The sequence below is a fragment of the Alligator mississippiensis genome, chromosome 2, assembly GCF_030867095.1.
Source record: "Alligator mississippiensis isolate rAllMis1 chromosome 2, rAllMis1, whole genome shotgun sequence".
In the NCBI taxonomy this organism is placed as follows: domain Eukaryota; kingdom Metazoa; phylum Chordata; order Crocodylia; family Alligatoridae; genus Alligator; species Alligator mississippiensis.
Window position 1 is genome coordinate 246,391,088 of NC_081825.1, and position 24,204 is coordinate 246,415,291.

General features: G+C 36.1%; 1 protein-coding gene across 2 annotated transcripts in view; it reads right to left on the bottom strand.

Annotated features, from left to right (window-relative positions):
* CDIN1 (CDAN1 interacting nuclease 1) overlaps positions 1–24,204 on the bottom strand; it is a 181,382-nt gene that overhangs the window by 68,780 nt on the left and 88,398 nt on the right. Inside the window, exons 9-11 of one of the 2 annotated variants that reach the window (XR_009460202.1) lie at positions 17,315–17,380; positions 14,421–14,526; positions 11,713–11,835 (exon numbers count right to left, since the gene is read on the bottom strand). Coding sequence is in view for 1 of the 2 variants with exons in the window: in XM_006272326.4 (XP_006272388.1) it covers positions 14,421–14,526; positions 17,315–17,380 (172 nt within the window). In the remaining variant the exon portion in view is untranslated. The remainder of the gene's footprint in view (positions 1–11,712; positions 11,836–14,420; positions 14,527–17,314; positions 17,381–24,204) is intronic. The other variant, XM_006272326.4, reaches the window with a different exon arrangement.

Below are 24,204 nucleotides of genomic sequence, written 5' to 3' on the forward strand. Positions count from 1 at the left end.
GCTTGAATGCTCTCTTTATCCTTTAGTGAACAATTGAAAGATCATATGCTAAGAGACTTGTGCTTTCTCTTCTTCTTGCCCTGTAATTAAGGCATTTTAATACATTTCCTCATAATAGTTGAGAGCACACTGTAAAAAAACCCATGAAATGAGACAATGTTGAGTTTAGCAACCAGAAATATATACAACATAAATTTGTCTCAATGGTGATATGAAAGAAACCCACTTGAAATCACATGATGAACATATAGAAAACATGGTCTCAAGATTTTTGGCTGTTTTAATATATTTAAATGGTATATAGCATCTGGATAATGCTACTGTGTTTTTAATTGTCCTACAAAAAATAAACATTTTATATAAAACACAATTTTTCAATTATATTTTAGTTTTTAATGGCTTTCTCCATTAAAAAAAAAAAGTAGTAGAGGGTGTGTGGCAAGAGGAAAAATGCAGGGAGAAAAATTAACATAGGCTGATTGAAACAAACTTGATAAATGCATCATAACATTTTTACAAATTTAGAGGAAAACATCTGTTTTATAAAAGGTTATACTATATTAAGCAAACAAGGATTTATGAACTTGCAGTTTTTGTAAGAAAAAGAACTATTTTACTCTACTGTATACTTTTTATATACAAATATGTTATTAAGACATTTCTTTACACCCTGAAAAGAATTCAATATGTAGATAGATAAAGTATATCAACTATATGAAAAAGTACATTAAAACTACATGAATAGGTAAAGTAGGTGGATTTTAGTTACAGAAATACCTTAGGATATATTCTATATCATTTGAAATTAGCTGGTCATATAGCACCCCACTTCACAAGTAAATCAAGTTTCTGTGGGTAAAGTTTTTTATATTGTCTCAATCAAATGTTAAAAAAGTTGTATTGTACAGTGAAGCAGCATTTTTTTTATTAGAACACACAAGAAAAAAAATATAGAAGTTTCTTTTAAGAAGAATTTTTTAAAAAGTTGTCAAAATGTTGTATTATAAACAACCTTATTAGTCCTTTACAATTACAATAGGTACCTCTGGACAAGATCAAGCAGACATGACAAATGCTTCTGACTTCTTTTTAAATCGAACCTGGAAGGTCATCGCTGAACAAACAGAATACTGCACAACTGGGGCCATAAATTGTAGAAGCTGACAAAAACGTAAGTTTATATTTTTTCTATAAAAAATTAAGTTATTTGGTTTGGACTGCCATATTATACCTGCTTGATGTTATAAATGAAAAAATATAGATTTGAGAAGATAGGATAATTTTAAACTTCTTTTTTCCATTCTAAGCTTTGATTTAATTTTAGAACTGTTACCTTCTGCATCTGGATGTATATTTGAAAATATAGGCAATGCCTTTAAAATAACTACTTTGCTTTGTAAATATAATGCAAATATGATTTTCTAAAAAAGCCTTACTTTTGTTTGTATTATATTTTGTTTAATATCTTTATGCCAAAACTGTGAATGCTTTAAAAATGTAAAGGAAAGACAAAAATTTCAGAATCTCAAATTTGTGGAACTTACAGGTTGTTATTCTCAAATGACCTGGGGAAAAAAGTACAATGCTTAGTATTTCTACTAACAGTTGTAATTCTTCTTTAAGATCATTTAAAAGGACTGGTAGTTCTTGATTAAATTTAATTAATGTGAAGTTAAACAGTAACTCAAATTACTGGAAATATAAACTAATTGGTGGACCTCGCTTTTAAATCTCATGTTTCAGTTTTGATGGGAAATATACAGAATGAATGAGAAGACTGTAAACTCTTGATGGGAATTAGTAGTGTAAGACAAGAAATTGAAACCCTAACTTAATTTTCCTTACAGTTAGGCTAACTGAAAATGTAAATCATTGAAAGATTTGGAGAGTGCTCAGATCAACAGCTTTAGCTAATAAAAGTTCTAACAGATCAGAGCATCCTGTTTGAAACAAATATGAAATAAATATGAAATATGAATGACTTTAAAAGGAACCATATGAAAAGCGCAACAGTAATCTGAGGTAAAATTACCAAAATTCACGTGAAGAAAATTCAAACTGAAATATATGATGGGCAATTAAGTACCTATTTTGACAATTCTAAGTGGTCAAGTTTTTAAAGTATGACACAGAAACCTTAACCTATCTATGTATGAGTGATAAATGAGGCATTTTGTGTCATTACATTCCCATAAATCACTTTCTTTAACTGCTGATGGCTTTTATCAGATCTAACCTTTTCAAGCTTCTATTAAGAGTGCTAACATTTTCAACTTTGACACATATGCAGTTTACAAATTCTGCAGCTGATTAACTCTGGACAGAAGCTCACTGCCATCATTGTCTTCTTCAAGTTGGGTTAGGGCTTTAGTGTCTCAAAAAACTCTCTCACTGACTAGAGGACAAAAATCTCAATTAATGTATTAAGTTGAGCTTTAGTGGTACAAATGAGCTTTCCATTTGAAACAAATAAATGAGAACCCTGTTTTCTCTTGCACTCACTGATGAGCAAGAACAGAACAGGTAGATTGTTTACAATCAAAAAATGATATGCATAAAAGCAAATTCCATTTACAGTGATGCGAAACTCAGAAACTACAAGTCAGCAAAATAATGTGATTAATTTACTTCACCTTGTTTTAAATTATAATGCAAAATTCTGAATTAAATTGATGGACACTATTAACTATTTGAAAAGTTTTGTAGTAAAGGCTACAAAGCAAAAAATATCGAAAAAGTCTGCAATTATAAATGGTTGGATTATCAACTAATTTTTATCCTGGACTTAGGCACTGTGGAAATGAAGAATGTCTTTCATGGGATTTATCAGTAAACTCCATTCTGAACTGTCCTTCATAAGGAAATGTCATTTAACAAGGAAATGCCTGATTTCAACATTAAAGCACAGACCTTGATATAGAATGGATTTAAACCCTAAAAGGTAGCTACAGAAAAGTAGAGTAGTTAGCAGCAGCAAGAGATACAGAAATTGGTGCTTCAGACTGCAAATAGGAGATTTCAAAGAACACCTGTTGTCAGAAAGAACTAAAATTAAATGCAACACTTATATTACACACATTCATTTTGATAGAAATAGCAGATAAAAGTTATTTATAAAAATATTTTTTTAAATATTAATTAGCATACTGTCTTAGCAACCAGACTACAAGAAAAGTTAATGGCACAGTGGCATTTTTTTAATCTGTTGCATTAATAAATTGATAACCTAAAAAATAAAACATAAAATGAAAAAAAATTAAAACAAACTTTTAAGTTTTAAACTCAAAAGATGTGTTTTCATTAACTGTAATTACAAATGTGTAGCAGATATTGCTTGTATTCCAAGTGAAACCTTCAAGGAAAGCACATTTACAAGATGTAATTGATACAGATGTTGAAGCAAAGCTCAAGTTTAAAGAGATACTGTCTTTAGTAATATTAGTCAGGCTGAAGATACCTTCATGTTGGTTGTATGATCACTGGAAGCCTGGTACTTCAGATGGTATTAGCTTTGATAAGAACTAACTAGACATCAGGCCTAAATAACGAAACCTGAAGAGACAGGCTCAGACCACGCAAATAGGAAAGTCCGCAAAATCTCTCCTGCGGCAGATTGCCTCTTGTTGATAAACGACAAATCTTAGAAAAACAGTGGGCGAAGGACTTTTTTCAGCATCACAGCTAACAGAGCCTTGTAATGTCAACATCTAAGGCCTGTCCCTGACAAATTAAAAACTTCTTCATTTCACTAATAATGTCACACACCACAGAAGCTGTGCAGTTATACTTTGACAATTCAGATGTAAATCCTGGAATGCCTTATGAGTATTCATGACAAAGACATATTTATCATTAAAAACAAAAGGACATGACTTCTTGGTGTCCTTACCAAAGAGCAATGATAGATGAGGCCACGCTAATCAAAAGACAAACCTGAAAACTCAGAAGCTTGCAATTTTGATGATAACCCCCCCGCCTTCCCCCCACCCCAAACAACAACAACAACAACATTTAGAATCTACAATTATATATACAGAGAAAAACATATGTTTGGAAAATGTTACATATATAACTTTAATCAGGATGTAATAACAATTATCATTTTGACAAATGTCAAAATAAGCCACAAGTAGCAAAGGAAACAATACAAGTTTTGAATAATTCAAGTATACTTTTATTATTTATAAGCAAGTTTGGGCATACACATAGTTATCAAAGTGCCCAAGTAATCAATGTTAATAATTCTAACCTTATACAAATGTGTTTCAGTTTACATACTTCTGGATTATGTGATATTCATTACTGATGTTTTAAATTTTCTATTAAAGTTTCCTAATGCAAACATTTATGTTTTCTTGGACCTAATTATGTTTTCTGAGCATAGCATGATACTGGTCAATGTGAAACCAAGAGTTTGAGCTCTGTTTCCAACTCTTGCAGTATCTTTTGACACACAGCAAATAATATATTTATATCTGTGCCTCAGTTTACCTACATATAAAATGAATTAAAGCACAAATGGAAGCATATTCATTCAGCAAGGTACTTAAGGTACTACCTATATATGTATATAACACTAAAGTCAGTGAGCTGTTATTTACTATATGTTTATATAGTACCTAACCAAAGGAGATTCCAATCTGGTTGCCATAAAAATGCTATCACATTAGTAATGTGAATTTAATTAGAATTAAATTCTAATAATATCAATACATTTATGCTTAAGTATCTTACTTGATCAGAGTCCTATATGCCTCCTTGCCAAGACTGCCATTTTAAAGCAAATATTGTCATTAGTTACCATGCGATGGTATATGAAGTGCTACAACTCAGGAATTACTTAGATACTATACTTACGACTTCAATGGAAATACCTAAGGTAGAGTTACAAAATTAATGAGGTATCACCTACTAATGCATAGTAACTATTGAACAGATATCCCTTATAGTTAACACTGTAATGCTTCAATGAGTGAGTGAGTGTTTCAAGTTCCTTAGATCAGTGCTATATATAGGCTGCTCCAGTTCTGAGGTCAAAAAGGAAAAAGTTACAGTAGTTAGTGCAGGTTTTATACGGAATCAGATCTGTTCACATAGTTCATATAATACTGAAAGCACAGTTTGTGTCCACAGATTTGTTTATACGAGACCTATAATAAACATGCCACTTAAAGAAAAGCAATTCTCTCTGCCAATCTTATACAAAACAGTATAATAACAATTAAGGATTTGTGAACAAAAGTCTATTTATAAACTACAGAAAAGTTAAGACCTGAACTGCTCATTTGTATACAGTTCAGAATGAACCACATTTGAATATTACTGACACCACCAGAGAAAGAATGTTATTTTCTGTGATAAGAACGTTGATATTTTTGCTATTGTTAAAATTATTTTTAATCAATATGTTAAATAGCAATTTTCAAACAACAACAACATGCAAGAATGATCTAATGCTCTGTCTCCTACATTTTAAATGGTCTTTTAAATTTTTTTTTAATCATCTTAAATAAATTCCTTCTTTACAGAGACAGGATGCACTTAATGCAGTTTATCCAAAAAACCCTCAATGGCTTCTCCAAGACAAGATAGATGATTATAAGTCTGAGAACGCAGTTTTTTTTGTGATTAAGAAAGAAGAATCTATACTGTATTACTTCACAGAACATAGGGAACTTTAATGCATATTTCTCAATCTCCTCTTCACTAACCAATAAGAACCATTCTTAAAAGGGGTTGAAAGGTAATTTGAGAATCCATACTGACACTATGCTTATCTGCTCCTAAGCCAAGATTTCCAGGGTATAAGGAATCTATGTAACATTAAATGTGAGTGCTGTCCATTAGCCAGGAACAGACCACCAAATCCACTTCAAAGTATATCTCAGGTGCACATAAATTGTGCACTAACCTACTTTTTCATTTTCACTTGCTTTATTTATTTTTAGTCTGATTGTCTGCTTTAATCTGCTTTTGACTTTATTTACTTTTGTCTTATATTAATACAAATAGTTTAATACTGCAGATATAGTAGTTTATCATTTACTACATTAAGGTATGTTTATGATATAACAAAATCCCTCCACCTTTTGGCCCTTTTTTGAAAAATTTACTGGATGCCTAATATATTTAATATTCAGTAGCATGTGAGAATAATTTTTATGCAACTCTGATAGTTAGAAAGATAGATAACTCAATTATTAGATCATCTATCAAAATATTCAGATGTATAAGAGGCTACTAAAAAGATTGATGACTGAGAAAGTCCACTGATTCTCTAGCCATCATATTCACGCATTTGGCTAGACAACATTTTTCGCTGCCTTCACAAGCAAGCTTCATTACCCATCACTCCACTGAAAAGAGTTTATTATGAGGCTGCCATCTTGGCAAGACTATTATTTAGATGATAAATGTGGGGGGAAAAAGTGTGCCTAGATTTTTTTTAAGATGAGCTTTTTGACAGATAAAACAAACAGCATCTACATTTCTAATTAACTTAAATTTGGCAGATACAAATACAGGTCAGTAAAGCTATGATATGCTACTAGATTATCTTCTGTCTGAATTTTGCCCTTAATTTGTAAAATGTAAATTAACTAATTAGAAGAAAAGCAGCATTATTTGTGACAAAATGCTTCTGTTAGTTCTTTGCTTTCTGACATTTATGAACAACTGAACTCCCTCATTTTAACTCCTAATAGATGGATAATTATACTTATATTAATTTATTAAGTTTGTAATATTTTAAACTGGAATGAAAAAGTTGTGGTTTCTGAATACAAGAAAACACAGCATACTTAACAACATGCAACTAATTTAAATAAAATAAAGCTTGGAAAATGTAAAATCTTATTATGTGAAAGTGTGCACTTTATATATAGGTACAAAAATGTTATTCTAAATATTTAGATATAGTCAATAAGAAAAAAATCCTTAGTTTAGTACTTAAAATTTTTAAAGATTCTTGTAACTTTATCATGCATAACATGTGATCAACAGTAACTAATGTTTTCTACATTAATACTAAGAGTTAACTCTCTCTACACTCTTTCTCCCTGTCCAATTGTCATTTCAAATGGATTAGAGGAGCACTTACAGAATTACTTGAAGGGGAGGGGAGAGGAGGATTTGGTCATTCTTGGTTTTCAGCAAGGAACCTGACCTTATTAAATAAAAATATATGATGTAATAGTTTACATGGACAATTATTATTATTATTTTAACTATTCCTAGGTAGATGGAGACTCAACAATAAGAAGTACATTGAAAATGTCAGATGTAACCATCAATTAAAAATTACAAGGAGTTCTGAAAGGTAAGGTCTGTGGGGGTTGACATTCTTTGACATAGTGGAGTGTCTGTGACCAGGCCTTTGGCAAACATAGCAGGATCTATGCTGTCAGTTCTTATCGTACATAAACTTAGATGCTTGTGTAATCTGAATGAGAAATACAAGGGAAATTGGAGCTGAAGCCTTGCGGTAACGTAGATGGAAGCTGAAAGTGCTCTATCTGTACTATATGATAGTCTCCAGTGACATGACAATATTTGAAAGAGTGTAGAAAATATAAGAAAAATAATTTTAAAATCATGTATAATGCCTTGTAAACTACTATAAAATGTGAGACTATAGTAATCCAGCCGTCTAAGGAGGACAGGTTTTAAACCATTTAAAATGAAAATCCTAATTTGCAGTATACATATAAAATGTTCAATACGGAGAAAGGCATTATGACTAATCTTAAATTGACATTTATCATTCAAATTTAAATGCTAATCTAATTATTAAGTGGCTTTACTCCTCTTTGCTCTTGCAATACAAAGATATGAGGTTTGATGCAAAGTAAAACAGTATAAAATGATCCTAGAATTTTTTGTGATTATAGTAATATTCCTCACAAGCTCCAGCTTCAGTGGGAAATATATACATATCCAAGCACTCTCAAATCATCTTAAGGATGAGATAACTGGTGAACACTGAAACATTAATTTTAAGGTAAGTGATTTGAACAAATTCTTTGCACAACCTATACTATTGGTAAGAATGTTCTATACAAGTCTGTCTAAATAATAGCTCTTGTAACAATGATTTATGTACAATGCTGCTGAAATAAGGTACATGTACTACAAGAATGTTCCCTTTAATAAAATGTGCATGAAAAGTTTGTATGTTTATAGAAATTATTTTGTTCCATTATAAAAAGGACACTTACTGGTCACCTGAACTTTAAAAATGAAGCTGGTGTACTGGTAACAGAGGCAATTTTAAATCACTGGCAGCACATTAGTTAAGATTTTTTTTTCCTACAAAAAAATCTGTCTTTACATTAGCAAACTGATTTAACTGACTTAAAGAAAATTAAATGAATGTTTTTATAAAATAATAGTTTTAATTGCATGTTATCATTGATAGTTTGAATGAATAATACAATTTTTCATAAACCCCTAGTTTATTCATGTCCATTTTTTAATATCAGTTTACTAATTCTTAAGGGGAGGGTGTGGGGGAAACTTAAACAGAACCCACTATGTGTGAAATTCTATGAGAATCAGATAGCTAAACCGACCCTAAGTCCCTAAGTGTTACAGTAAGGTCAAAACCTTTCAGCACTGTACCAGTGTGTCAAAATATGTCAACAAACCATCATACTGTAGGAAGAAGAATGACCTTTCAGTTCTTTATGTTTGGGCTGCCAATGAAGCTCTGGATACTGGGTATGCATGAACAGTTTTCCTAGCTACTTGACAAATGCAACTCCCAAGGTTTCCTCTAAGACTGGTTGTTAAACCACTATGTTTTAACTCACTGGTACAACTTTCTAAACGCACATGTTATTGGAAAATACTGATGTTGTTATACAAGATATGACTTTTATATACTCCATAAAATAATTAGCTTTTACTTCAACAGAACAACTGATAAAATTATTACTTAAACACTCTTTAGTGGAATGGACATCAAACAGAATCAAACAGCTGAGCAGAAAAAATATTCTGATGTTCTGATTCAGTCTTTATTCATGTGTGGTAAAACCTGATAGTCAATTTCCACTGTATTAAAACAAAACTGCATGTGATCAAAACTATTCTATAGAACTCTTTCTATCTTGGATCCATCTAAAACACACTTTTGGCTGCTATGAGCTTTAACAATTATTTTTATTTTACTACTATGATTATTATATACCAATGAATATTTAAAGATAAATATTAATTAGAAATGAGAAAAATATGACTTTATATGTCTAAAGCATGGGAATATAGATGCTGTCTTCAAATTATCCAGAAGAAACTTGATCTTTTATTTAGCCCCTCTCTCTTTTTTTTGCATGGATGCAGAGGACTAAAGACATTACACTTTCAATTAAAGGGGGAAAAAGAATTCAGTGGAGGGATGACTTGCTATTCATATTCAAACACAGAAGAAGAAATGCTTCTCTCTCATTATGTGGAATTATCATTATTCTAATTCTATGTCAAAGACGACATTTTGCTAGTGTCTTCTTCATATATAGTAAAGTTACTTCAGTTAATAACAGTGTCAAGTTTACTCCAGGGACTTTTCAGAAATTATATTATAGAATCTAGAGATGTTGTATCCAGGACTGCAAATGATGGAAAAAAATAAATGGATGTATTTGACTTTATATCTACTTACCACAAGTCATCAACAGTAGTACACTTAATAACTAATATTTAATTTGTCTCTTGTTTGTAACTATGTACTTGTAAGTAAGTTGCAGAGGTGTCTACTAATGTTGTTATAACATTATTATAGCTAGGATATCAGTTTTCAGTTGAACTTAGAAACAAATGTTAAGGCATAGCTTTTCATATGCTGTTAAAAATATAATGTGGAAAGAAAAGAGAATAAATTAGCAGTTCCTTTAAAGCAACTTAAAAGATGAATTTACAACCTGTACACACACACTGCTCTCTATATTACAACTTGTATCATATCCTGTTCATACTCTCCTTTGCATATTTGGTCATACCCAGTAGCAACTAAGCCAAGGTGCTTTTTTTCCTGTCATTATATGAAATATACCAATGTAGGACAGATAACAAATGAGACTCTAGAAAAATCAATAATACATTTTAAAAACTTAATTTTCTTTTATTACTGAAATCATGAGTTTTTGTTCCAATATAGCCAGCCCAAGGAAACTGGGCATAAAAAGAATTTTCTAGGATATTTTTATAGTTTTAAATCTACTCAAAAGTGTTGGAAAACTTTGGAAACGTTATAGTTCCAGATAATATGAGTATTCCACAATGAACACATAGGTATGATAATACCCACAAAAGATACTATAACAAAATCCAGACACCTAACTCACCAGGTTGGGAGAGAAAAATCAGAATCTTTGTATTTCTCCAACAAAGAGGAAAATAGCTATGCTGCTCACTATTTTTTCCCCTTTCTTTGCACATGCTTTAGAATACTGTGCTGCCCACAATGCAGTGGATTGGGTAGCTCAGTTGGGCAGTCTGGATGGTTGATAGGACAGGGGAGTCAGATTAATTCTCTCTCTTTGTCTAGGAGAGAAAGTTTTTCAACTATTTGGCTTCTGTATACCACTTGCACTTTGTGCTTTGCCTCTATGTTGATATAATTTTAACATGCCCTATTTATGTTATTTTAGTTTTCATGTAAATGAAGTTTTAGGATAACATTTTCTATCACTTTAGATTTCCTAGTGAGTCTTGGTTGTCTGGTTTTCTCATCACACTTGAGAAGCTTGGTTTGAACTAATGTTTGTTTAAGTGGGGATTCTGGTAACCTTATTAGCAGGTGTCTAGTGAAGACATGTTGAAATGCAGAGGGACAATACATTTTCCACATCTGAAGAGAGGGATAAGACATTACCTGCTTTTGTCATGCAATATATTAGACAAAAGATGTGTACGAAATGGAAAGATTGAAATAAAAAAAGAGGAAAATAGCTGTTTTCCCTGATTTCTTCAATACAATCAGTTTAGCTGTAGAAGTAGGTATAAGATTCAGATGTAACTGGGATGTAAATTGAGCACATACTTTTAAAGGGTAATTCATATTCTACGAAGTGACTTTAGAGGATCAGCTTTGTGGAATTCCACAATTGTGTTGTCTCCAGATAGATAAGCAAACTCAACATAGCAATCACTTTTTTTAGTTATAAGCACATGAACAAAGGTATATTTCTAAATACTAGTCCTGTAAACTCAGCATGGGATTGGCAAGACAAACTCACCCCATTATTATTGGATCAGGCATTGTCACTAGAAATAAATATCGAAATAGTGTCTCGTTTCATCTTTGCAAATCCAGGGCTCTATGTAAAGATGTACAGATGCCATTGGTTGCTTAATTTAAGACGGGGCTGCACAGATGGCACTACAACTGGAAACTACTCAATATTCTTGATGTGTGACCCAGAACAAGTTTTGCTAATCTATTCCTGCAGAATTTAAGAGAAATGCAAAAGAAAAACTCTTCATTCATATGAACAGATTCGGCGGCACCTGAGGAACTGTTCTGTTAAGCAAGAAAGCACCATTTTCAGTCAACCACTTTTCAGACAGATCACATTTTAAAAGTAGTATACTCATGGTTGTATCCAGCATACCTATTATGGAGCTTTAAGGAAAAGCTGTGTTCAAAACCCTCAGCCAGACTGTTTGCATCTGACTACTGAAGGATGTAGCATGTATTCTCACTTTACTCACAATGGCCTAGATCGGGGTGTCCAACCTTTTCGAATGTGGGGCTGGATCATGAACTTTTTATCAACCAGTGGGCCGGCGAGCCATATTCAAAGACCTCACATGAAGCGGTATCACATCACCCCCCTGAAACGAAAGTACAGTGTTTACTTTCGTTTCCCGTCGCAGCATCTCAGGTCTCAGAAAACAGCTTGGAGGGCCTCATGGCGGCCTGTGGACTGTATGTTGGACAAGCCTGGCCTAGATTCTATCCTAAACTGAATAAAGCTCCAACTCTCAGGTTTCTGGAACCACTTGAGTCTCTACTTAAGTTTAAGTAGAATTACCAACTTAGGCCTGTAAAATTGCTGTAACTGAGGAGCATGTATTGTCCAGCCTTTTAAACACCTTGTATGCCAGAAAGGAGGGGAGGTACAAGATATTTTTCACTCAGGACATTTCTACTGGAGATATACGTCTTAGCAGCTCAAATTAACTTAATACAGCTTGTAAATCTGACCCTTGTCTTCTCTTATGAGCAGATTGTTCAGAAGTAAACAAAGTTTAACCTAAATCAAGGAATTAACCTTATTTGATCTCTGAGGTAGACATCTGTTAGGCTCTAAGCCCATTAAATCAGCTTGTTACAAAAGAAGAAAGATTTCAGGGTTTCTGAACTCATGCAGAACATGGTCCCCTCTTTAACTGAACTTTTGCTATGAGTTTAATATTGGCACTATGTTTACCATGAGAATTTCAGTATTTATACAAAGTAAATATGAAATGTGTTCAGTTTCTTTAATCGTGCTAGCATTAAAAATCTTGTTTCATGGTGTCACCTCACTTCTAGCTTGTTAATGTTGCCTTCTGCATATGAACTGAGTCAACAAATATGGCATAATGAAATATTTTACAGTACATTTATGCTGTAATATATTTACCAGGTAATTTTGAATATTAGATGCTATAGCAAAAGACTAGCCAAGGCTTGAACCCAAGTTTTGAAACAACTTAATAGTTCCAATTTCCAGTCATCTTCATTCAGCAATATGAGCTTAAACATGCTTCACTTCCAGCACAGTGAAGTAGTTTTTGTATTTTTATTATAAAAAGAAGTTACAGACAACTGGTTAGGATGTAACAAAAAAATAAGTTAAACTATCTGTTGGCTGACCAGTTCAAATAAAGGAATGTTTTATAGGTAATGTCCAGCTCAAAATGCACAAACTGCTTCAAAGGGTTCTGAACGTTCCTAACGCACCCAAATCTGAAGAGCAAGATTTTGTACAGGACAAAAATAAATCTATATACTCACAACTTGCTTTTTGCAACAATCTGGTTTATTGCAACAGATGAACTTTACTCCATCTGCAATAATATTATGCTCGCTGGATGCTCCATCTACAATTGCTGCTGTTTGGGGTTTGTCTTAGCAAAAGGGGTTCCGAGTTCCTGAGTATGTCTCACCAGTTATGGTAGCATTTATAAAAAGATTAATAGGCTAAAAAATACAGGACACCTCTTGTCAGGGTAACAGTGGTAGCCTATATAACCAAGTATTTTGTAATATTCTTTATAATAAAATGCCTTTTTTGCTCCAAAAGCAACACTGGCCCCTCCAACTAAAATGTTTGTCTGTTTTGTAAAGTAATTGATTCCATAACCCACCTATAACTGCTTTTTTTCCCCTATCACGTTTTCCTAAAGAGAGTGCTTATAACTTCTGGGTGACCATGGCTTGTGAATAAAAAGGAAAAATGTCCACAAACAATAAGAGACCAAGCAAGAAGTTTCATGGCTGCTGTAATATTGGACAATCCAACTTGTGACACAGCATTATTATACAACCTAAGTGAAGCTAGGTGCACACAATTTGATGTCTTGGATCTCCCACAACTATTAAAAGTCTTAAAAAATGGCGTTAACAACAGTTTCCTTCTTGGTCCTATAGTAACTGAACTGAGTTGCATACATCTGTATCAAAATAAGTGCCTAAAATATATACTTAAACAATATCTATATCATTTTATGCGATCAACTGTTTTTAAACATGACAATAATGATGGGAATTTAAAACAAATATTTAATCATTTGTTGTTGATGCAGGAACTTAAAAAGATTCTGAAATAAAGTATTATAGATTTGGGCTGTCCAGCTTCTAATCTCCCGAGGGCCAAATGCTGTATGCGCCACAGGTGGCACTCTATGGATCCCCCCAAAAACACCACAGCATATGGGTGCATGAGCATGAGCTCCCCTTGCTGCAACATGCACCTGCACAGGCACAACCCTCACTTCTGTACCATGTGGCATGACCATCAGCCACCCATGTGAGGCCCTAATTTCTCCCCTCCTTCACATACATGGCCCCAGACTCACCATCAGCTCCCTCCACTAATGCACTACTCTGTTCCACCCCTAGGGCAAAGGGAAAAATGCAGCATCCAGAGAAGGGAATGGCAAGCCTGGAAACTCTGGCTGCTATTGCTGCCAGAACAATGGGGAGGACCGGCAATTAGATGAGAGTCCAGGGGCTATACATCAACCCCTTATGGCTGAATACAGCCTATGGGCTACCACTTGGGACAGCCCTATTTTAAATTAAGTCTGCACTTGATTTATGTGCTTTAACCAAAAATACGTAGACAAAAGCATTAGCAGCATTTTTTTACAGCTAAACAATTAGTTTAATTCAATATTGTCCATCTATTAAGCCTAAAAATGATACCTACCTATTCCAGTAGCTCCAGAATTGGTCCTGAAGGTATGACTGGTGGCTGCTTTCATCACCAAATGAAGCTTTACTTTCAATCCAGTGAATTATGTGGCCTTCAACAGCTAGGGCAACAAAATATTACTAACATAGCAAGTTCTGAAAATGAATTCAACATCTTTAAGACTTTTCTGAATACCCAGTTCACACAAGAAGCTACCCTATGACTTACACTTGAAACCTTATCATATATGTATAAAACCATGATTCAAACATATGAAACAAATATTTTTTCTAAATAAAATTAAGAACTGCATATACTATTTATCAATAATTATCTTCATTTAAGATTACATTGCCCTCTCTTAGTCCTCTGAATGCACTTACTCCAATACAAATGGCCTTTTGGGGTGCATATTTTTTGCTGTTACCATAGGAAAGTTATGACACTTTTAAGATGCCTCTTTATGTCTTCCAGGAATCATTTCCAAATCTGTGAGAATATGACCAAGAAAAGTCATCTCCTGAATACAGAAGTTTTACTTCTAAGGTTGCAAAGGGATGCTCACTCAGATAACTTGACACAATTCCATGCAAGCTTTTGAAGATGTTTTCCATCTTTAGGATTTTCTGTTGCATCTACCATCTATTATTGCAACGTTTGGCTTAGCTGAAGAACAAAATGTTAAGTCTGGCATAGAGTGATATGTTAACCAAAACATGAGATTGTAGCTTATGTAGACTGATAGTAGCATAACCCTATGCAACACAGAGTTCAGCATGGGTTATAAAACACTTGGATTATGGGTAAGCAGGTGACTAACCCACAGCAAACACTGGCCAGCAGCAATTACACTACTATCAATGGCCAGGCTAGCTAGTTTAAAAGCAACTTAAATAGGTCTACGTGAACTATAGATCACACCTTTTATCTGTAGTACAAACCTATGATCAGAAGCTTGTGTAGCAGAGCCAAACAGCTGTTCTATTCTAAATCAGTTGTTGCTTTTCATAAACGTTTGCCTTTTCTTAACCAAGTGGCAAGCCTGGATGTCAAGAACACATGAGCTGCTAGAGCCAAGGCTAAATTTGGTAGGATTGCTAGACACAGATGAAACCAAAGGTATTTTATGTAGCTATCTGGATACCAGAAGCTGTTATGAGTCTAAGTAAAAACAAATTAATAGACTTGCCAAATTGACAAGTTATTAGAGGCGCTTCCCCCTCCCAGCGTACATCACTGCAATACTTTCAAGATTTTAACTCCAATCAGTTGTTCATTCTGGCTTCATGTTATCCGGGTCCCTGGATAGCAGGAAGATGGTGCTGCTTGTATATGATGTAAAAGTGATTTATAGCTTGATACTATCTGCTCTACTGCTATATTTCCAGTCCATGGTGTCTCACAATCTTCCCTAACAGCTTTAACAAGGTCTCACTGATGGGCATGGCCTCAATAGACTGAGGTAAATTCAGTATGATCTTGTCAAGACTCTGAGGCTACCATGGTTGAATATATGAAATACTATGGATCAGTCCAGTTGTGTGAATATGGACTGCATGTGGCCACATATCATTATCATCAGCACCACCTCTGTTCCTGAAAACTTATGGGGAAAAGTCTAAATTTATTATTTAGGCAGAGCTGTAGGTGGCACTTTAAAGCTTCTCAAGGGTCTTTGATAAAAGGTTGGTTACATATTAGGTAATAACTTAAACTGAATTGAAGTTCAAGTTGTGTTGAATGAATTGTCTTAAGTTCTGACTGAGTAATGACATGCTTCAGAACGTGCAGCAGAATTCTTGCAGGAAAGCGTGATGTTGATGATATTACCAGCAAGGGCCCCAAATATCAACACCACCAGAGGACAAAAGCCAGAATCACAAATAATTAGCTCTCAAAACAATGTTTCCAGGACTTTTTGATTTTGTCTGTAAAATATACTGAAAGATCTCTACACATAAGTGTGCTAGGATCTGAAGATAAATGGAAGAATTATGCACAGATGACAATGCGATTCAGCAGCTGTTACAGTAGAAGAAAAGAGATTCCTTGCTTCTTCAATGGCATGGCAGTCAAACAGAATTCTTTGTGGCTGCTTACCCGTTATTTACATGGTTTCCATCACCACTAGTACTGAAATGTCAGTGCTCAACTGCATCTGGCAATTTCTACCATGGACACTAAGGCTACTTACAGATGTGGAACCCCCTCCCCCCAACTAGCACTTTGGCTTTCAGCTTGGCACACCCCTGCACCAAATACAGTATGTGCCCCGAATAGACATCGTGCCAGTTTGACCCAGCTCCCCAGCATCTGTATAGCTTGAGCACTTTAGCAGATGTTTTTGGAGCTTTTATCAAATAGCTGATTTGCTATACAGACACTGGGCAAGCCGGGTCAAACTGTTGCGATGCTTATTCCAGCAAAGCGCTACGTTCCCCCCCCTGCGGGTCTGTCAGCACCCTAAGTTCTTTTTCTTACTGCTGTTTCTTTCATTGGCACTTAATGACCCATGAAGAAAACTGGGGGAGATGAGGAAGATTCTAGAATGAGGCCACGGATGGATTTTCTATACCACCAATTTCTGTTGTGGACGCATTATCTATAACAGTGTTTTGCAACTTGACTGAATCTACCAGTTTCTGTAGGCAGACTATAATGCATATTTCTGAAACAAACATGGAGGAGATGATGACCAGGACTGTGGTTTTATGTTAAAAAACTACCTACCCCTGCCCAAGCCAAGCACACTAACAACTTCTTACAACTTGAGTCACTACTACATATTATGTTTTATAATATAGAACATGAGAAACTAGACTGTATCATTAAGTAACTTCAACATTTTTATATAAACACATCCCCATAAACATGAAATATTAACATTAAGACACCTTTCAGGGACTTACCTACTGGCACTTCCAAAATAAAGTCTGGTGTTTTGTCATAACCCTTTGCACGAAGCTGATCTTCAGCTACACATAGAGAAAGAATACTATTGTTTATAACACTATTCTATTAACCAGACAGCAGTATAATTAATTTTCTTTTAAATAAGAGTGCAAGAATTACTAATGCAGTCATACATATCTTTCTTATGCATGCAATGCTGTGTCAGATTAAATGAACCTTCATAGCAAACCTGAAGCATGGATATAAAAATGCTTCTTTGTCGTCTCTGCATTTTTATGTCTTCATTATAAACATCATTAATTCAAGCTGTCATACACTATTTTATAACTGAAAAATATTCAAAATAAAGAAATACATTTGCTGATTGAAAGAAGAATCTCCTCACATTAGAATAAACCTTAACAGCTTTTTTCTACTGCTGGAAACATAGATATTCTATAGTTGCTTTCTTATTTTATATTAATGTGTGCCTAAAGTTATTATAAAATATCTTCCAGTTGAAAAGCTATTAAAGAATGAGACAAGTCACAGACTTTAATTTCTCTTGCATGTTGCATAATGTAGAATTTGCCACGTTTCACAATTCAGTACATAAATTTAAAAATAGATTGTCTTCAGGTTTTAAGTGCAAGTATAATGCTTTATCCTGTGTAGATATCAAAGCTCTTTAAGCAGTACCCGAAGATTTCCAATACCATGTCTGAGAGCAAAAAAGACAAAATTGTGGAAAAAAATCAACAAAAATGCTTGACTAAAGCAAAGCCTTCAGTATTTTCTATGTGTTGTCCTTGAGTTCCAATGCCATTACATTGGTATTTCTAAAACACCTCTTCTCCATTATATTTCGGAGTGACCAGGTCATTCAATTCCAAACATGACTTTCTGTCTTCACCCAACCTCAACTAATGACACAACCAAGTAACAAGAAGGAGCTGTGGTCTCTTAACATCTACTGGGCTGTTGACATTGTCATGCATCCCTTTTCCCTTTCTGCATCACCTTTGATTAAAATTAATGGTCCATTCCCACTGTTGGGTAGCTTATTTCCAATCCATTTATCAGCCTAGGACAGTGGTTTCATGGCCAATGTTCAGAACTCTGTTTTAGAACACTTTGTGCATATCCTGAAAGGTCAGCATTTTGAGTTTAAATAGCATTTTAATGACAAGTAAAACATTTAGATTTTAAGGGTTTTTTTTATAGTTTATATATATTAAATAAATTAAATGCTTAATTCAGAAGAATCAACTTTTTTCCACACGCACAAAAAATAAGTCTGAGATAAATTTTTCAGATGCTGATCTAGCACTTACAGTAAAACTTCATTAATTTGCTTTAATAACTATGGAATGTTGCATATTAGTGCAAAAGTGAATATTCAACAGAAAAAAAAAGAGGGGCAAGTTTTTGTCATTTATCCTGTTTACAACTGCAGTTTATTTTTAATTGTTTAGAATATTACTTCATAATGTCCCAGTATATTTTAAACTGCAGTATATTTTAAACATTAGTCTTCGTAGTAATGGAACCTCTCCATAGCACTATGTCAGTTATTAAACCCTGTTAAGAGTTGGAGAGTAGTAAGTTTTTTAACCCATATTATAAAAGATATGGGTGAAAAGTGTGCAGATTAAGATGGCACTATTTTATTGTGATTCCTTAAAATACCATTTTGACCCATAACATAAAAACACTGAAGATAAATTAATATTGAGAACATTTTCTTCAGCCTAACAGTTATGAAGGCAGGCAGGCCTGAGGATGTAGAAAAGGAAATGCTCTCATAACCACCCCCTCAGGTTTGTATAGCTAAAAGCTACTGGTAGCCATTTGAAATCCTCAATAGCAATCCTGAATAGTTTGGGTAGTGGGTATTCATTGGTTAAGGGCTTTTAATAAAATTGTGGCCACCGCATTTAATCATGCATGCATTCTCATTCTTACTGAGAAAAATCAAAATCAGACGCTTAAACAAAAACCAACTTTGCTTCTGTGCCCCCTGTTTCAGGTCGCAGTCCCAGAAGGGAAGGATGCATCAAGGAAGTGAACTGGCAATCCTGATGCTGGTGCCACCGAGAAGCTTCTGATTCCCTGACCATGGCATGCACTTCAGCGAAAGAGAACTCCTGGGAAGGAGTTCCACCTTACGAGGAAAGGTAAGTCCCTGTTTGTGGCCAGGCTGGACAATTTTCTGGACAGGGCTTTCAACTAAGATTGTTGGGGGACAGGGATACACAAATTCAAATACGTTCAGGGACCAACATACAAGTATCCCTGTAGATAGGGACACTGGGAGAGCCAATTTTGTGGGAGTGGAGGGAACAGTTCTCCATCATTGGAACAGAAAGATGAGGGCCTCAGTAGGAGGACTCAGCTGCCTATATACTAACACCAGGAGCATGGGAAACAAGCAGGAGGAGCTAGCCCTCCTACCCTTCAGTGTGCATTATGATCTGGTAGGGATTACGGAGACCTGGTGGAAAAGAGCATTGCTCTCTATGTGAAAGAGCAGTACACCTCCTCGGAGGCCGACATCAGCTCCAAAAATGGACAACTTGAAACCCTCTGGGTCAAATTGTGGGGAGGAGAGGGGGCAAGAGAGACCCAACTGTAGTTGTATACTACAGCCCACCAAACCAGGGGGAGGAACTCGATCTGGAGTTCACCTCAGCATTGACTGAGGCTGTCATGGGCGATTTTAATTATCCAGACATCTCCTGGGAGGAACACTTGGCCAAGCTGGATCGGTCGCGATCCTTCCTGACTTGTGCTGAGGAGCTCTTCCTGACTCAGGAGGTGCATGGGCCAACCAGAGACTTGGTCCTTACCAAAGGGGATGACCTGGTGACTGACTTAAATATAGAGGGAAGTCTGGACGACAGCAACCATGAAGCCATCATGATCGCTGTCTGGGGTAAGAAAGACAAATCAGATAGCAGGATTGAAGTCTTGGACTTCAAAAATGCAAATTTCAACAAGCTTAGGTCATTAGTAGGGTAAGTGCTGTGGTACTAGGGATTGAAGACGAAAGGTATGCATGAAAAGTTGTTGTTCCTTAAGGACACAATACTTGAAGTACAAAGGAAGTCCATTTCAATAAGGAGTAAAGGTAACAGAAGGGCTAAACAGGGAAATCATGGTCCTCTTAAGAAAGAAGAAAGAGGCCCACATTTGCAGGGAACACATAAGACAGGCTAAAGCAGCGACTGAACTTAGATTAGCAATGGGGATCAAGGACAACAAGAAGTCCTTCTTTACGTACATAGGGAACAGGAGGAAAACAAATGGGAGCGTGGGACCTTTGCTCAACAACTCAGTAGAGCTGGTTAGAAGCATCCAGGAGAAAGCTGAACTCCTGAATGGCTACTTGGTCTCAGTCTTTCACTGGACCAAGGGGAAAACCATGTCAGGTAGAGTTGAGGATGAGCATGGTAGGGATAATCACCTTCCTACTATTGTTGTAGAATTGGTGTATGACCAATTAATAAAATTAGACATACACAAGTCAGCGGGACTGGATGATCTTCATCCGAGAGTGCTGAAGGAGCTGGCCAAAGTAATTATGGAACCCCTAGCAAAACTCTTCCACAACTCGTGGCACTCTGGAGAAGTCCCTGAGGACTGGAAGAGGGCCAATGTTGTGCCCATCCACAAGAAGGGCAGGAGGGAGGACCTGGTAACTATAGGTCAATCAGCCTAACTTCCATCGTAGGAAAAATCCTAGAAAAGTTCATCAAGGAGCTTAAGCTTGCGATAAGCTTGCAGAAGATAAGATTCTGAACGACAGCCAGCGTGGCTTTGTCACAGGCAGGTCTTGCTTTACCAACCTCATCTCTTCCTATGACCAGGTAACTCACCACCTGGACATGAGAGAGTAGGTTGACACTGTATACCTAGACTTTCAAAAGGCCTTTGATCTAGTATCCCACGATGTCTTCGCGAGAAAATTGGATGATTTTGGCCTTAACTCCGAGATAATCGGGTGGGTGAGAAACCAGCTGCAGCATACAACCCGGAGAGTCATAGTGAACAGATCTGTGTCATCCTGGAAAGAAGTGGGCAGCAGATGCCCTGGTGAGAAGTGGATGGGCAGGGGTTGATGCTCAGTCCAGTACTTTTCAACATCTTTATTAATGATTTGGTTGTTGGGGTGCAAAGTTCATGGATGACACCAAGTTATGGGGAAGCATGGTCATGCTTGAAGATAGGTTATGGTTACAGGTGGACCTAGACAGGCCGGGAAGTTGGGTGGATCAGAATCTGATGAAGTTCAATGTCGAGAAATGTAAAGTGCTCCACCTCAGGATGAGCAACTCCCCAACACACCTACAGGCTTGGTGGCACCAAACTGACAAGCACCATGAATGAAAGGGGCCTGAGGGTAATAATAGACCACAGTATGAATATGAGCCAGCAGTGCGATGCTATAGCCAGCAGGGCAAATAATACTCTTGCATGCATCAGTCGATGCATCTCCAGCAAAACCAAGGAGGTGATTCTTCTTCTCTACTCAGCACTGGTGAGACCGCAGCTGGAGTACTGCATCTAGTTCTGGGCACCACACTTTAACAAGGATGTAGACAAGCTTGAGAAAGTCCAAATAAGAGCCACCCATATGATCAGAGTCTTGAAAGACAAGCCACGTGAGGAAAGGCTGAGGGATCTGGGACTCTTCAGCCTGAGGAAAAGAAGGCTGAGGGGGGACCTGGTAGCAGCTTACCACTACACTAGGAGAGTACATCAAGGGCTTGGTGAGCAATTGTTCACCAGGGCACCTGAGGGGAAAACCAGGAGTAATGGCCACAAACTCCTGGAAGATCAATTCAGGCTCAACATTAGCGAAAACTTCTTCACAGTTAGGGTGTCCAGACTGTGGAATAAGCTCCCTCCAGAGATGGTGCAATCACCTATCCTGGAAATCTTCAAGAGGAGACTAGACAGTCACCTTGCTGGGATCACTTGATCCCCAGCTATCTTTCTTGTTTGGTGCAGGGGGGCTGGACCCAATGATTTTCCGAGGTCCCTTCTGGCTTTACAATCTATGAATCTATGAATAAAAACATCCCTTTAAAGATCTGATTTAAAAACAACTATATACTTAAGGCACCCATTGATACCAGGTGAACTGAGCACAGCACAAAGTATAGGACAAGTTTTCTGGGCAAAAGTGAGGGACACGAAAGTGGGGAGCCAAATGCGGTTAATATTTTTGAAAAAAGCAAGTCTTGACCTGCTGCTACATCCCCATAACAACTATTTTTTCTTTTCCTGACCCATATCTTCCTAGCCACCCAGTCCTTTATTTCAAGCCATGCATCAACAGGGGGAAGCCAAACATAGCAGAAGATTAAATCAGAGGTCAGGAGCAATTTACAAATTACCTGCACCGTGCTTCAGCAGAGGACTTTCACTGGTGATTAGGAGAACCCTTAATCTATACTTCTGCTCAGTATGAGGGGCAGCCCTTCCAATGCTCACTATGGACTTGAGCCTTGGACTATAGATTTGAGATAACCTCAGTAAGTAGAATGGCAAATGAATTACTTTAAATGGGTGGATCTTCCATTGTAAGAGGACGTAAAAGGAAAAGGAAGCATGTATAATGAATTTCTTGGCTCATTTCTTGTAGTTTAATAACTTTAAAGGCAAGTATCCTAGGTCAGTGAATTCCTGAGGCAAGTGTTTCTGAGCACTACAGACTTCATGGATAGGGACAGAACTTATGCATAAACCATGATTGGAAACTGGTTCAAATCTGTAATGCAACAAAAGTTCATTGCTCATGAACTCCTTTCAAAACAGACAAAAACGGTTTAAGATAAGCCTGGATGGATGTAGTATCAGGACTTAACTGATTTAGGTTAGATCAGTTTACTGAATTTCTGTCCCTCATCCCTTCCATATTCAAGTTAACTCACAGTCCTCCAGCATCGCAGGATGCTTTGCACCGCTCCTGCAAACCACTTCTCACAGGGCAAGTGGACTAGGCTTGGCCCAAGCTGTCTGCTCTGGCTGAGCAGGGAGGCATGCTCTAGAGCCCCTGGCTTCTGACCTGGGTCACTACAGGCTGCATTTCAGAATCAAAAGTGAATGTCTGTTCACTTGCTTATCGGTTCAATCTATGCATTTTAGACTAACCTATGAAGATTGAATTGATGAAGCCTCAGTCTTTTTGACTGTCTGTACTTAGCCCATTTGCCCAACTTACTTATAAGTATTAATACATCTTCAAACACAGAACTTGGCCACAGAAACATTAGCTTCAACTTTGGATTGTCATATTTTTTGTATCACGTAAGATATAACAAAGTTTTGACTGCAAAACACAAATAGTAAAGACCCCTTTTTTGGGTCTTTTATAATTCTGAATGTAACTGCAGAGCTGAAAAATAAGACAGACATTAGTTTAGTCCAGTAAATATACAAACTCTCATAAGGTATTCAAACAAGAAGTAGAGGTTTTGGGTGACAGGAGTTTACAATGTCTGGCACTGACCTCTGTAGGCTCTTGACTAAACTGCCAGGATCCTAAATATTAGCATTATTAGTGGCCTTTCATTAATACAATACTTTTTGAAATTGCTTTTTAGTTAAATATATGTATACAGAGAGAGACTGAACCAACAACAGCACAAAACTAAGTCATGAGGTTAGAAAATGTAAGGAATGTTCAAGCTACTCTGCTCATAATATTCTTTGAGTGTGGATGAAACTGGGTAGGCTGGAAGGTATAATTCTGATTCTGTAGGAAATTCCATAATGGTAAAATAAATGCCTTCTACATCAGGCATTTTCAACCAGGTACCCCAGGTTGAAAGGCTCCAGGGGGTACACAGTAGCAGTGCAGAGAAGCCGTCAGCACTTCTGGTTTTGCTGTTGTAGGCTG